Source organism: Trichosurus vulpecula, chromosome 3, assembly GCF_011100635.1.
Source record: "Trichosurus vulpecula isolate mTriVul1 chromosome 3, mTriVul1.pri, whole genome shotgun sequence".
Taxonomy (NCBI): domain Eukaryota; kingdom Metazoa; phylum Chordata; class Mammalia; order Diprotodontia; family Phalangeridae; genus Trichosurus; species Trichosurus vulpecula.
Window position 1 is genome coordinate 279,110,206 of NC_050575.1, and position 13,932 is coordinate 279,124,137.

General features: G+C 35.1%; 1 protein-coding gene across 1 annotated transcript in view; it reads right to left on the reverse strand.

Annotated features, from left to right (window-relative positions):
* RALGAPA2 (Ral GTPase activating protein catalytic subunit alpha 2) overlaps positions 1-13,932 on the reverse strand; it is a 409,611-nt gene that overhangs the window by 183,807 nt on the left and 211,872 nt on the right. The window contains exons 28-32 of the mRNA XM_036748146.1: positions 13,673-13,783; positions 11,195-11,263; positions 10,941-11,075; positions 9,016-9,199; positions 1,174-1,942 (exon numbers count right to left, since the gene is read on the reverse strand). Of these exons, the coding sequence (XP_036604041.1) occupies positions 1,174-1,942; positions 9,016-9,199; positions 10,941-11,075; positions 11,195-11,263; positions 13,673-13,783 (1,268 nt within the window). The remainder of the gene's footprint in view (positions 1-1,173; positions 1,943-9,015; positions 9,200-10,940; positions 11,076-11,194; positions 11,264-13,672; positions 13,784-13,932) is intronic.

Consider the following 13,932-nt stretch of genomic DNA (forward strand, 5'->3'; position numbering starts at 1 on the left):
ATTATTATCAATAACTTGTTGGCGAAATTCTGGAATGGGTGGTTTCTGAGCACTATGAAAATGAGTCAGTGATGGTAGAAGTGGAATCATTCAGAAAAAAAAATCATATATAACAAGGTAATTTTCTTTCTCTACAAAGTTATCTCCACAGAGCAAGTGATTTGCCCATGATCACATAGGTAGTAAATAATAGAGCCAGGATTCCTGTCTCCAGTTCTATCACATCAGATATGATCTGCACAATTCTGTCAACAAGATGGCCAACAAGAGGCCATCTAGCCTCTCCTTAAATACTCAAAATGATGGGAAGCTCATTACTTTAAAAAAAAAAGAAATAGGTTGTCTTTTGAACAGAATATTAAAATATTCTCCCTGATAATGAGGTGGACCTTGACTTCTTGTAACTTTTTTCTATTGGTCTTAATTCTACCTAAATGTACCTGTATCAATATAACATAAGCCCAAACTTTTCCATGTGAAAATCCTTTAAATAAATGAAGACATTCCTTAAGTCTTTTTTTGGTAAGGTAGAACATCCCCTTGTTTCCTTGCATTATGTGGGAGATTTTACTAAATGGCCTTCCAGGTCTTGTTCTAATTTCAAAATTCTATGACCTCTGTAAGGTAGATGGTATAAATACTAGCATGCCTACTTTAGATATGAGGAAGCCAATTCCCAGAGATGTTAAGTGATTGCTTAAGGTAAAGACTGAATGGCAGCTGGTAAACTGTTGAATAAGGACTCAAACACAGATCATCTCAAACTCAGTGCTCTTTCCATAAAATCTCACTAAGCCATACTAGCAAAGAATGCTAACACTGAAAGTAACTTGAGAACTAGATGAAATGTCAATGCAATACAAAAATCAACAACTTAATCAAAGTTACATAACTTCCAAAATTAAAGGAAACTGCACTCACTGAATAACTGATAGAAAGCTAGATGTTGCTTTCATATCATTGACTAGAATTAAACCCAAGAATTGGGATTGTGCTCTTTATTTTGCTAATATTTTAAATTTAGTAAAAACACTCATACCTTACTTGTGGCTACTGAAATAAATTTAAAATGTGAAAAATAATTAAGGAAAAATCTCAAAATTAAAACTGTTATGATAAAAACCCAACAGATTAATATGTTAAATAAAATAAAATGAAATAGTGGGATCATACCTTCTGTCCCAAGAATTCATTCCTAAGTCATTCAGCAGTAATCTACAGAAATAAAATGGACCTTGTGGCTCAGAAGGAACTGGCTGTTCTTGATTGGGAACTTTCATTGTAACATCAGACCTGCACCTATGTACATATTCCTCTTCTTGGGCATTCTGATACAAAATTGCTTTGATGATCTCTTTTTCTTGATAATGACTCATTCCAAATGGGGGTGGTGAAGGAGCATTTAGGTTTAGCTGGGATGGCAAAAGGCATTCAGGGCTTGCATTACCAATATTTTCAAGTAATTTGTCAAGCACATCATCTACTTCTTCAATTTGAGAAAAATCTTTCTCTGGTTCAAATGTCTGCTGTCTACTATCTGAAATCACAAACGAATTATTCCTCTTGTTCTGTGCAAAGCAGCCTTCCAAAGGTCCATATAATATTTTGCTATCCCAAGAATATTTTCCAGAGATATCTCTCACAATAAGCCTGACATCAGAAGGGGCACCTGAGGGCCCCCCTTCTGTTTTTTCTGCAGGAATCTGAAGGTAAGACATAAGGGTATTGTCATTAAATACAAACAACTGTAGGTTTGGACTTCTGAAGACTTCAGAAGAGAGTTCAGGTGACTCAAAATATGCATTGTCATGATTTTCACTAACAAGGCTGTGAAGAATAGCAGGGCCCCCACTCAGTGGATAGTGACTCAAGTGGTTTACTAGATGTGTCATCACCATACGGGCAGTCAGAGGTATTAATTCCAAACTTCTCCTCCGTTTTTCTATAAAAATAAATAAAGAATGATCAGAGATGGCAGAAACCTATCCTTAAAATCAACACCAACATACTTCAAATTTTGTTTGTGGCTTTTTTTTAAGCTTTGGCAGACCTATTTTTAATTCTGTCATGGATTTTTTTAAAAAGAACTGTTAAACCTTCACTTATGATTATCCAGGCAGTCCCCAACCTATAGAAAGGTTATCTGTATATGGAACATAAAATGTATTTTCCCTTAGAAACACTGTCATAAATGGCAGCTAAGTTTCTAGGCAAACTAAGAAAAATCTAACTTATTATCAGCACTTATTTAGAGCACACTATGTAAAAGATATTATTTTAGATATCGGTTACCCAAAGAGGTAAAAAAAAAAAATCCTTTCTTCAGTGTATCTAAAATGAGTTATTTGGTCCACTTTCAGTTAAATTCAACAAAAATTTATGAGGCAAAATCTTTGTTCAGTAGACTGCTAGGTACTAGGAATGGAAAGATTAAAAAATGAAACAATTCCTGGCATCAAGGAGTCGACAAGATGGTAAAAGAGAAAGAGAAACAAAACAAACAATTTTAAGTTAGAGTATATGTAGGGTTAAAGAAGATCAGTGAGGGATGAGGAACTGAGGAGTGAGGTATCAATTCTTGCTGAAAGAATCAGATTCAAGAATCAGGAACATACCTGAGCTGTGGTTTTGAAGGAAATGAAAGATTACAAGAAGCAGATATGCTTAGGGAATAGTCCATTGTAAGAATGACCAGTATAAAAACCCAGAGAAAGAGAGCATAAAACAACATCAGGGAATGGCTAGCAATATAGGTAGGCTGAGTCAAGGAGGGACTGGAAAACAGCCAAAGAAAGCTAGAATGAATGAGAGAGGTGGGAGAAAGACCACAAAGGGACTTGAACGCTAGGCTAAAAAGGTTTCTTTTAACACCTAGACAACGGCAGTTACCCAAGTTGACTGAACAGGGAAATGATGTAGGATCCTAAGATATGGAACTGGAAGGATCAAAAACTGTGTATTAGGAAAATTACTCTGGCAATGGTGTGAGGGGCAATTTGTATTGAGGGAGAGCAGGTAGAAGGCTGACACTCTAGTCTGAGCAAGAGTTACTGAAGCCTTAATTTAGGTGGTGGGAGTGGAAATAGACAGCAGTAAAAGCAACAAAGCTCCACAACTGACAGGAGGTAGATGGTGATGGAGAGAGGAGTAAAATATGACTGTAACGCTCTGAGAGTCTGGGTGACAGAATACCAACAACAACAAAGAAAGAGGAAACTGGGAAGAGGGGCAAGTTTTGGTTGAAGATCAGTCATTTCAAATAAGACTGGAGAGCATAACATTGACACTTTGCTTTCAGTATTGAAGAAGAGGCAGAAGAAAGACTGGTGACTTTATTATTGCTCTTCCCTGGCATACTTCAGCTGAATTGACTGCCATTTAGTTATATGACAGAGAAATTATTACGGAGGAAACTACTTGCAGATTCCTCCTGGTTTTCAAAGAGATCTGTCTCAAGTTTCCATAGTATTTTCACTAATTAAATGAAAAAAAAATGAAATAAATTATTTTAAATTTCATTCCTCAATAACAAAGCCTATTTTCTTTTATTTTTAACATTCTTTTCTTTTTACATTTTGAGCACCAGATTCTCTCCCTCCCTCTCTCCTGACTTCCACCTATTCTAAGAAGCCAAACAATATATCATACATGTGAAATCATGCATATTTCCATATTAGAGGAAGGAAGGAAGGAAGGAAGGAAGGAAGGAAGGAAGGAAGGAAGGAAGGAAGGATTGAGGAAGGAAGAAAGGAAGGAAGGAAGGAGAAAATTACATTTCAATTTGCATGCAGAGTTCATCAGTTCTCTCTCTGTAAGTGGATTAGCATTTTTTTCATCACGAGTCCTTTGGAAGTCTCTTGGATCATAGCATTGATCAGACCAGCTAAGTCTTTCACAGTTGATCATCATTATAACATCACTCTTACTGTGCACAATGATCTTCTGGTTCTCACTTCACTTTGCATCAGTGCATATAGGCCTTGCCATGTTTTTCTGAAACTACCCCCTTCATCATTGCTTATAGCACAATAGTACTCCATCAAAATCATATATGTCACATCTTGTTCAGTCATTCCCCAACTGATGAAAATTGATTCCTCAATTTTCAATACTATCACAAAAAGAGCTACTATAAATATTTTTGTACATATCGATCCTTTTCCTTTTTTCTTTGGGGTACAGACCTAGTAATGTTATTGCTAGGTCAAAGGTTATGCAAGTTTTATATCCTTTGGGCACAATTACAAATTGTTCTCCAAACTGGCCGGACCAGTTCACAACTCTACCAAGAGTTATATTGGTGTCCTATTTTCCCTCATTCCCTCCAGTATTTATCTGATTGATGTGAGGTAGTACCTCAGAGTTGTTTTAAATTGCATTTCTCTAATCATTAGTGATTTAGAGCATTTTTTCATATGAATATAAATAGCTTTGATTTCTTCTGAAAACTACCTATTCATATCCTTTGGCTATTGGGAAATGGCATGTATTTAAAGCCTATTTTCTTTTTTTAATGTTTTTATTCAAAATTTTGAGTTTTAAAGCCTATTATTGTTTCAAAATTTGAAAAAAAATTACATTATAGAAATAAGCAGACCTAATTCAACATTTCAAGTATTGAAAGAGTACTGAAATTCTGTAACTGTAGCAAGACCTATTGCTAAAGTCAATAAACATAATTCTTTTATAGATGACCATTTTATTCTTACTCTATTTTAAGTTACTTTATAACTGTCCTCTGGCATTTAAAGCCATCAACATCTGGAGCCTATCTTACCCTTCCTGCCTTCTTACACCTTATCCTCCCCCACATACTCTGTGATACAGTGGCACTGGCCTCTTTGTTGTTCCTCAAACAAGACAATCTATCTCCAGAATCTGAAGATTTTCACTGGCTGTTCTTTCCCTCAACCCCAACTTGGAACACTCTCCCTCCACTCTTCTGCCTCCTGGCTTCGTTCAAGTCCTAAAATCCCATCTTCTACAAGAAGCTTTCCTGATATTCCTTAATGTTAGTGTTCTTCTCTCTGTTCCAAATATTCTGTTCATCCTGTATATATCTTGCTTGTACAGTTGTTTTACTGTTGTCTCCCCCACATAGTCTATAAGATCCTCAGGTGCAGGGACTATCTTGTGCCTTTCTTTGTATCTTCATCACACAGCACAATGCCTGGGAAACAGAGATACTTAAGAAATAATGATTGATTGACTGTAAAGTCAGTGATAATTAATAATTTAAACAAGTGATAATTAATGGTCCTCAAGTATGTCAAAATAACAGATCACAAGTTCTTACACTTAAAAAAATAGCTGGAAATGGTTGTGGTGAGAGGCTGGGAGGAGAGAGAGAATTGAGATTAACACACACCAAACATAAGAAACATTTTGTACTACATAAAATGAAAAAACTAACTCATATCTATTTTTGTCTCTTGGTTTTTAACAGAATGTACCAACTCAGCAAGAAGTATCTGTGTACAACACTAGGTTCTAACGTTTCTAGCTTTTCTGTTCAGTTAGGATAACAGTGAAAAGATTTTTAAAGAAATTCTAAGGCAAAAATTCTCTCTAGTATCAAAGAATTGTGTTAAGGTAAATATCTCCCGGTTTTCTGATGGCACTAAGCTCTACCAGGTAACATAATGCCAAACCAAGGGACAAATTAAAGACAGATCTCATAAAGCTGTGTAAATGGGAAGAAAAAATGACAAATTGCAATGCAAACAAGATGGGAAAAATAAATTAAACCATGTTTCTAAAAGGACTCTATACCAGTAGATTAAACCCTGAAAAAAGATTTAGGCTTCATTATAGACTGTTACTTTAAGCACATGGATTGAATGCACTAGCTTCAACAAAATGTCAACAACACGTTGGACATAATTTAGAATGGTGATAGAAAGACACTATTTTACACTTGTGCAAAATAATAGTGTGTCTACCCTTGGGATTCTGCTCACAGTTACAGATAACAACACAGGGTAGGTCCAGATAAGAGCACCAATAATGAACAAGAAAGTGGAGGGTGATCAATAAAAGGGAAAATTAAAAAAAAAACAACAGAATTCATTAGAATGATTTAAGGTATTAAACTTCAAGAAATATTTATTCATGCCCACTACATAGTAGATGATATCAGGTGCTACAAAAGACTCCATTTTTAACTAAGTCATAATCCCTGCCTTCCTTGATTTTGAGAATGGAAAATCACTGCAAATTAACCAAAGAGGAGTCTTTAATTAAGTACTCTATGTTAGGCATTGTGCTAGGTACTGGACATGGTTAAAGTATATACAACTATGAAAAAATATAGTGACCATCTGATTAAATTATGAAGTGTTTGCATTATAAATCAGAAAGCCTGGTTCTAAGTCCTGGGTACAACACTCACTAGACATGGACATTTGGTAAAATCACTGTTCTGTGGCTCACTTGCTTCATTTGCTCACTGAAGATTCTTGCAATTTTTGCCTCTCAAGAATGTTTGCAAGGAAAGACTTTTAAAATGGGATATGACCAATAAGGGAATTTGATTTTACTATGCACATTACAAAGGTTAATTACAAAGGTTTTGTTGTTGTCCTCTTTTTTTTTTTTGAATAGTGAGATGGGAAGAGAGAAAAAAAGTGATTTTTGTTAGCTAAAAAGTTTTTAAAGAAGATTTAAAAAAATTGTGGGGAGTTACTTGAAGTTTGCTCATCATTATTAGTATTTGTACCAAACTTTGAACGACTAGGAGAATTCCTAGAAATCAGAAGTAGTTTTAGCCACTCAGAAGCATTTATTGATTGATTATTATATGCCAGACACTGTGCTAAGCACAGGGGATTTAAAAAAAAAAAAGGAGAAAGCCATTCCCTGCCCTTAAGACATTAATACTTTGATGGGTAAAACAACATGTACATATCTATGTACCTACAGGGGAAATAAGAGATAATTTCAGAGTAAAGGCTTCTTGTAGAAGATGGGATTTTAGCTGAGAATTGAAGTAAAACAGGGAAGCCAAGAGGCAGAGTCAAGTAGGGAGAAAATTCCAGGCATGGGAAATAGATGGTGAAAATGCATGGAGTCAGGAGATGGAATGTCTTATGCCAAGAAGAGAAAAGAGGCCTATGTCACTGGCCACTGGATCTTAAAAGAACCTATCTTTCTCCAAATTCTAATGAGCGTAGGAGAAGAAAAATCACAAGATAACCGTTTGGGCCAACTGATATCCAGCTGTACTTATCTGTAGTGGTATTGGTAGTGATGGGCTGCGCTGGGTGAGGCAAAGAAGAAAGAATGAGGGGGAAAGAAAGTGAAAAATCAGAAGGGAAGATCTGTTTCAGCACCAACAGATCGAGTACCATGGATTCTGCCACAGTGTGAAAGGGGATACAATATTGATTCTATCGAGGACATATATATGAGAATGCACAAGTGGGGGAATGAGAAATGAAGGCAGACTGATGGAATACAACTCAAAAAAAATAAAAGGGAGAAGGAGTAGAGAGAAGAGCTAAACGAGGAGATGCAGAAGAGGTTAGGTTCAAAACAGCTAAATATAGAAAAAGCACTCATTTTTAAGTCAGAGACATATTACAGACTAATGGAGTCATGTGTGAGGGAGCACCTTTTATTGAGCTGGCTTAGGCCCATTAGAATTGCTTATTCTGGTTTTAAAAGACCAAATTTCAGGGTGGCCCCCTAAAACTATTGAGTACTTTTTTCACTGGACTGTACAAATATGATTATTTATAACACTATATTTAGTGACTGGGTAAATTTTAGCTCACGTAAATTAAAGGGCAGATAAATATTTTGAGGAAAAACTGACTTAGACTGGGTTTAAAGGGAAACTCTTGCTTCTTTCATTGAGGTTCATAAACTTGAGTTTCGAAGACCACATAATGATGGCAAATTTTGCTAAGGAGGAAAAAGGCATTCAATGCAAATCAAATCTCCACATTGAATTCATTGTTCTTATATCCTTTTCCATTTCTCCACTCACATGAGTATTATCCTAGCATAGAACCTTATCATTTCTTGCTGAGACTACTGCATTAGCCTCCTAATTAGTGTCCCTGCCTCCAGTGTCTTCTCTCTAATCCACACAGCTGCCAAATTAATAACAGTAATGCCAAAGTAGTATTTCTATAACATAGTTCCCTTCTCTGCTCAAGCAGCTTCCTGAGTGGCTCCTAACTACCTTCAAAATAAAAACTCTCATTTGCTACTTAAAGTCCTTTATAATCTGGCTACAATTTTTCTAGCCAAAGTATTCCTTATTTCCCCTCACATACTCTATATTCAAAAAGGCCTCCTTATTGTTTGTCCACATATACAATACCCTATCCCCCCTCCGCACCAAAGAACGTTCACTTTCATCCACCATTACCTCTTAGAATCCTTCTCTCCATTCAAAGCTGAGCTCAAATGTCATCTCCAAAATCCTTTACTTGATACTTCCAAATACTACCACTCTTACTACCCTCCTCCACAGAAATTATTTTGCATATATTATCTTCTTATCTGGGTACATGTTGTTTTCACCATGTAGAAAATAAGTTCCTTGAGGGAAGGGGCTATTTTGATTGCTGTATTTGTATCCCTAGCTTGGCATATTGTCTGCTATTTACTGAATCAAAGTTATTTTTGTATTTCCAATTAAACACCTTCTATCCCCTATGAGGGGCAGCATGTTGTAGTGGGTAGAAAGCCAGGTTTGGAGCCAGGAGAAAACGAATTCAAGTCCTTCTTCGGGTTACATACTGGCTGTGTGACTCTAGGCAAATCAATTAAATTCTCAGTGCTCTAGGCAGCTCAAGTACTCAAAGCCCTCCTCTCTATTGATAAATACATTCCTTGAGCATGAAATTTCCTAAATCTTCTAACACTGGTAGAAATGAGCAACAGAGTAAGATTAAGATCCAGTTTTGATGTAGAGAAACAGTAAAAAGAAAAGTCACTGCTTTGCTAATCTTCCCCATCACAACTGATAATGTGATAAGTCCCTGGAAATGAGAAGTTCCTCACCTTCAGCAACAGTAAGTAGGTTCCCCAGTTCTGCTGAGGAATGGTACTGCACAGGCTCAGAATTCCGGACATTTGCCAGAGGCAAAAAAGGATCATAATCAGAAGATGAAAGGTCAGCCAGTGTCAATGTGTAGTGACTTTGTTGGGTATATGTGCTTGAGCCAGAAACACAACAGTGCAAAACCTATAAGAATATAATGGAAAGTGGAATTACAAATGTGATTTAAAAAAAAAAAACAAATTAAAAGGTCATCAGGTAGGCAACCTACTTTATAACAATTAGAAAGGTCTAATTTTAACTTTGTAAAATTATCTTGTGACAAGTACATCAAGATCCAAGGAAAACAAAATTAAATGACAAGTTATCCTACTGTGGCACCAAAAACACATTCTTGAGCAAAAAGACTCCCCAGTCTGCGAATATTGAGAGGGAACAGCTATGTGGTGAACTATATATGAACTATACGAAAAAGTATCCATAAGTTGGAAGTGGAATTGAGTATTATCAAAGTTAAACTAAAGGAGATAAAGAAAAGACCATAAGCCTTTCTAGTTCAGTTATAGTCCAAGAAACATAATGATATCCATTGGGAGCCAGTGTACGCATCCTTGATGACACCAAGAAAAGTGGCATAAAGTAGAAAGATCCTAATCTAAATTAGAAAAATGGATTAATCTTCTTATCAACACATGATTAAATGCCCTCAACATCAAGTATGATTTAGAAAATGGGAATAATTAATCTCTTTTTTATGCTTTTGTACATATGTAACCATGAAAACACCACATACACAAAATCATTTTGAGTACTGGGTAGGAATGTATATAATGGTTTTGATATTTCCTTTTTTAAATTCTAAAATCAAAAGAACAAGCTAAATAAATTTTTTGCATAAAGTTTTAATAGAGATATATAACTCTTTAAAAGATGCTAAAGAAACATTTTTAATTTAAATGTAGTAATTAAGATATTCAAATCTAAAATAGTTTCTCATTATAAGACTGATGATATTCTTTGGAGAGTTTGGATAGAGAATTCTGCAACTAACTAAAATCATAAGAACAGCAATGGGTAAATTATAGCCAAGAAGGCAGTGTAATGCTGTTAAAGCAACACTTATTAGCATATGTGATTCATTTACTATCACTGAAAAGCCATTATTATTAGTTAAAATGAAAGAAAATCTATCCAATAAAAATAAACTGGTATAAAGGCCAGTTCTACCCAAAAAAGTAATCAGTCATGTCATTAATGCTATCCTTACAAGCAAAATATTATTTTAGAGAAATAACAATTGAGTACTTACATAGTGTTTTGTACGTAAGAGTTTAATAAATGCTTGTTTACTTAAAGCAACGTAAAATATTGTTTCATTCAGGTAATTTAGTTTATATTAAAGATGTAAGTTTATGTGCATTATAACTACAGGAACAATAGGGGATTAAGGAAATTCTAATTTAATTAATCTCTTTCTAATTTAATTTTTGAACATTTAGGTAAAAAATCATTTCAATATTTTTTTATCCTGTCCTTAAAACACATCAACTAAAACGAGTATTTCAATAGCCAGTCAATAAACATTTATTAAGTGCGTCGTATGTGCTAGACACTTTTCTGAGCACTGGGGATACCAAAAAAAAAGGGCAAAAGACAGTCCTTGACCTCAAGGAGCTCACACTCTTCTAAGGCAGGAGACAACATGTAAACAACTATGCGCAAATAAGCTATATACAGGATAAATCAGAAATAATTAATAGTAGGAAAGAACTAGAATTAAGAGATATTAGGCTCTAGAAGGTAGGATTTTAGCTGGGACTTGAAGGAAGCTCGGAGGCAATGATGAGGAGGGAGAACATTGCAGCAATGGGAGATTCTATGTTATGTCATCGAGAGCAATTGATAACAAAGAAAATCATCAACTTACCCTATAAATGTAATCTAGTAAGGGGGCTCTAGATGAATGCTGATCTTCTAGAACAGTAGATACTTGATGCATCAGGGTTTTCATTGGCAATGCCATGCACCAATCCAATAAGCAGAGTAAAAGAGAAACGATAAACTGTAGGGAGAAAACAGGCTATTATCTATGACACATTTCTCCTCATGCTTCAGCATAAATAATGATGCATTTCTATCTGACTGTAGAATATCTTTTATAGATATATTAGTACCACCTACCTTTTTATCTGTTTCTACTGAAGAGTACTCAGCACTTGGTAAAAGAAATGCAATCGTGGCCACAAGGATCTGTAAACCAGTGTGACAATTTAGAATTAAAGGTTAAAAGACATCCTCACAGCAAAACCTAATTGCTTAAATTCCTGCCAAACTTACTTCCACTGGAAGAAAGTTATACAAGCAAGGAAGGAATTTAGGGAATGTGTATAATCATGAGAATTGGTAACAGGGCATATGTAGAATGTAGATCCATGTTCAGTCAGCTTCAGTGCTACTCCATTTCTTTAAAGAAAGACAAATAACAAAAGAAAATTTGTAGGATAGCACAGCAAAGGCAGTAATCCATTCTGCTAAATGTACCCTCTTCTTAACTTCTGCCTCCAAACTTGTAACACTAATGAAAAAAAAAGTTTAAAATTATACAATATCATGAAAATGCCTTTTCTCTTATCTGCTATATTTCTTGAAAAATTATCACCCAAACCTAATATTTTTCTTTTTGATACTCAAGGCAACTCACTCTTTAAGCCTTCCTTTTCGCTTCCAACCCTAGACACGCTAAAAGAAGAGTAAAGTAAATTCATAATTGAAACTCACTCAGGTAAGAAACTCACTCAAACTTAGTCAGATAAGAGAGTATATGTAATTGTCCTAGAGTCCAGCTCTCGGTCCTTTTTTCTTTTCTTTTCTCATGCATTTCCACACTGACAGAAAATCAGAACTAGATGTCTAGGGATAGTATTTCCATACATATTGAATCTTCTTAGTACACTGCATCATGTAACAATTATCAGGAACCAACAAATTCTGGAGTTGCTGTTACCTACCAGGTACCTGATGAGAATTTGGGCTAGAGGAGCTGTATGCAGATTAAGCACCCTTGAATATAGCTAGTCACTAATGTACTGTGCATTTCTACCCACTAATTATTGATGTCACCATGGAGGTTAACATTTTTATCAGTGGCTTGACTAAAGAAACATTGAGGATGTACCAAGTTTGCAGACAAAAAAAAAACAGCTAGGAATGATATCTAACACATTGATTTACAGGATTTAAAAACGTCTTGGCAGGTATCTGCCCAAACTGAACAAAGTAAAATTTAATTGGGATAAATATATTCTTTCAATTGGATTTTTGTAAAAATCAATGGCATAAGAACAAGATAAGGAGAAACATGTCTAGATAAAAGTTTTGCCTGAAAAACATATGAAAGGTTTACTTAAGCATAAACTCAAACAGATTTAACAATGTGATGAGAGGCAAAAAAGTTAATGCAACATTAAACTGTATTACACAGCTTTGAGGGATAAAGAGGTAATTATTCTGCTCTCACCTGCCCTGGTCAGAGAGCATCTGGAGTAATGGGTTGAATTCTGGGTACCACATTTTAGGTGGGACATTATTAATTGGGGAGTGTTCAAAGGAGGGAAGTCAAGAGTGAAGGACTTATGGGAATGTTTAATGAGGAAAGGAAAAGATCTGAGGGGACATGATAATTATTTAAGTATTTTAAGATTTATCACCTCGAACGGTGATTAGATTTGTTCTGCTAGGTCGCAGAGGATGGAACTAGATACATTGGGCAAAGGGGTGAAAAGACACATGTAGGCGGGTAAAAGGAAAATCTTGCTAACAATTAGAGCTATACAAAAGTGAAATGGACTCTCTCAAGATGATTAGAAGCCATCAACCAAAGGCTGTATGACCACTTTTGTAGATTGTAGAGAAAAATTCTTTATCAAGAATGGCTTGGACTATATAGTTATTGAGGTCCTTCCCAATTTGAAAACTCTGTATTTCTCAATTAATTTTATTATAATGAAATAACCGAATTTACAGCAGGAGATCTTTTTCAAGGAGTAATTAAAGAAAAAAATGAAAATCTATATCCGTTGGCTAATAAGACATCCTCTCAGGTAGAGGCATCCAATTAGCTTCTTCTTCTTTGCTGGCATTTTCTAAACTGCTTTCAGTGAGTATAAGGATGTATTTACAAATATACATATTTGTTTTAGTTGTGTCTTTTAAGTTTTACTAGCACAAGAATTGCCTTCTACTACTGGCTACTTCCTTTATTATCAATTAGAATCAAATTGAGCTAGAACCTAATGAATTTTAATTATTTTATTTTATATTTATATATATATAAAATATACATATATACACACACATATCTATACACACATATATGCTTGTTGATTGACTTACGCTACACAATAGTGGAAAGGGCTGCCCCAGGAAACATCAGGCTCCCTCTCTTGAAGGCTTCAGGGCAAATATGGATGACCATTATTGATGCATGCTATAGAGAGAATTCTCTCTCTTGTATGGGTTGGACTAGGTCATCCATGTTGTCCCTTCCATCTGGGAAAATTATTTGATCCTTTTCTCCCCATCAGATTGTACACCTTGAGTAATACAATATATAACATAAAAGTAAATAATTATATTTTAACACTGCAAAAATAGACCTACTTCAGTAATTTTCCGTGGCAGAGAGTTATCATACTTCTGAAGCTTTTCCCAATAGGACACGAGCAACTGAAGGATATCACAAGCTACCTGAGCCACTATCTTATTAGGAAACTATAAAAGAAAACAAATACTAAAATCAGTATCACATAATTGAACACACACACATACAAACGTAAATATACTAATGTTATTGAGAATCTTTTTACTGCTTAAGACATTTATGTATTTTCTGGCACAGAGGGAACAGGTTTATTCTTTTC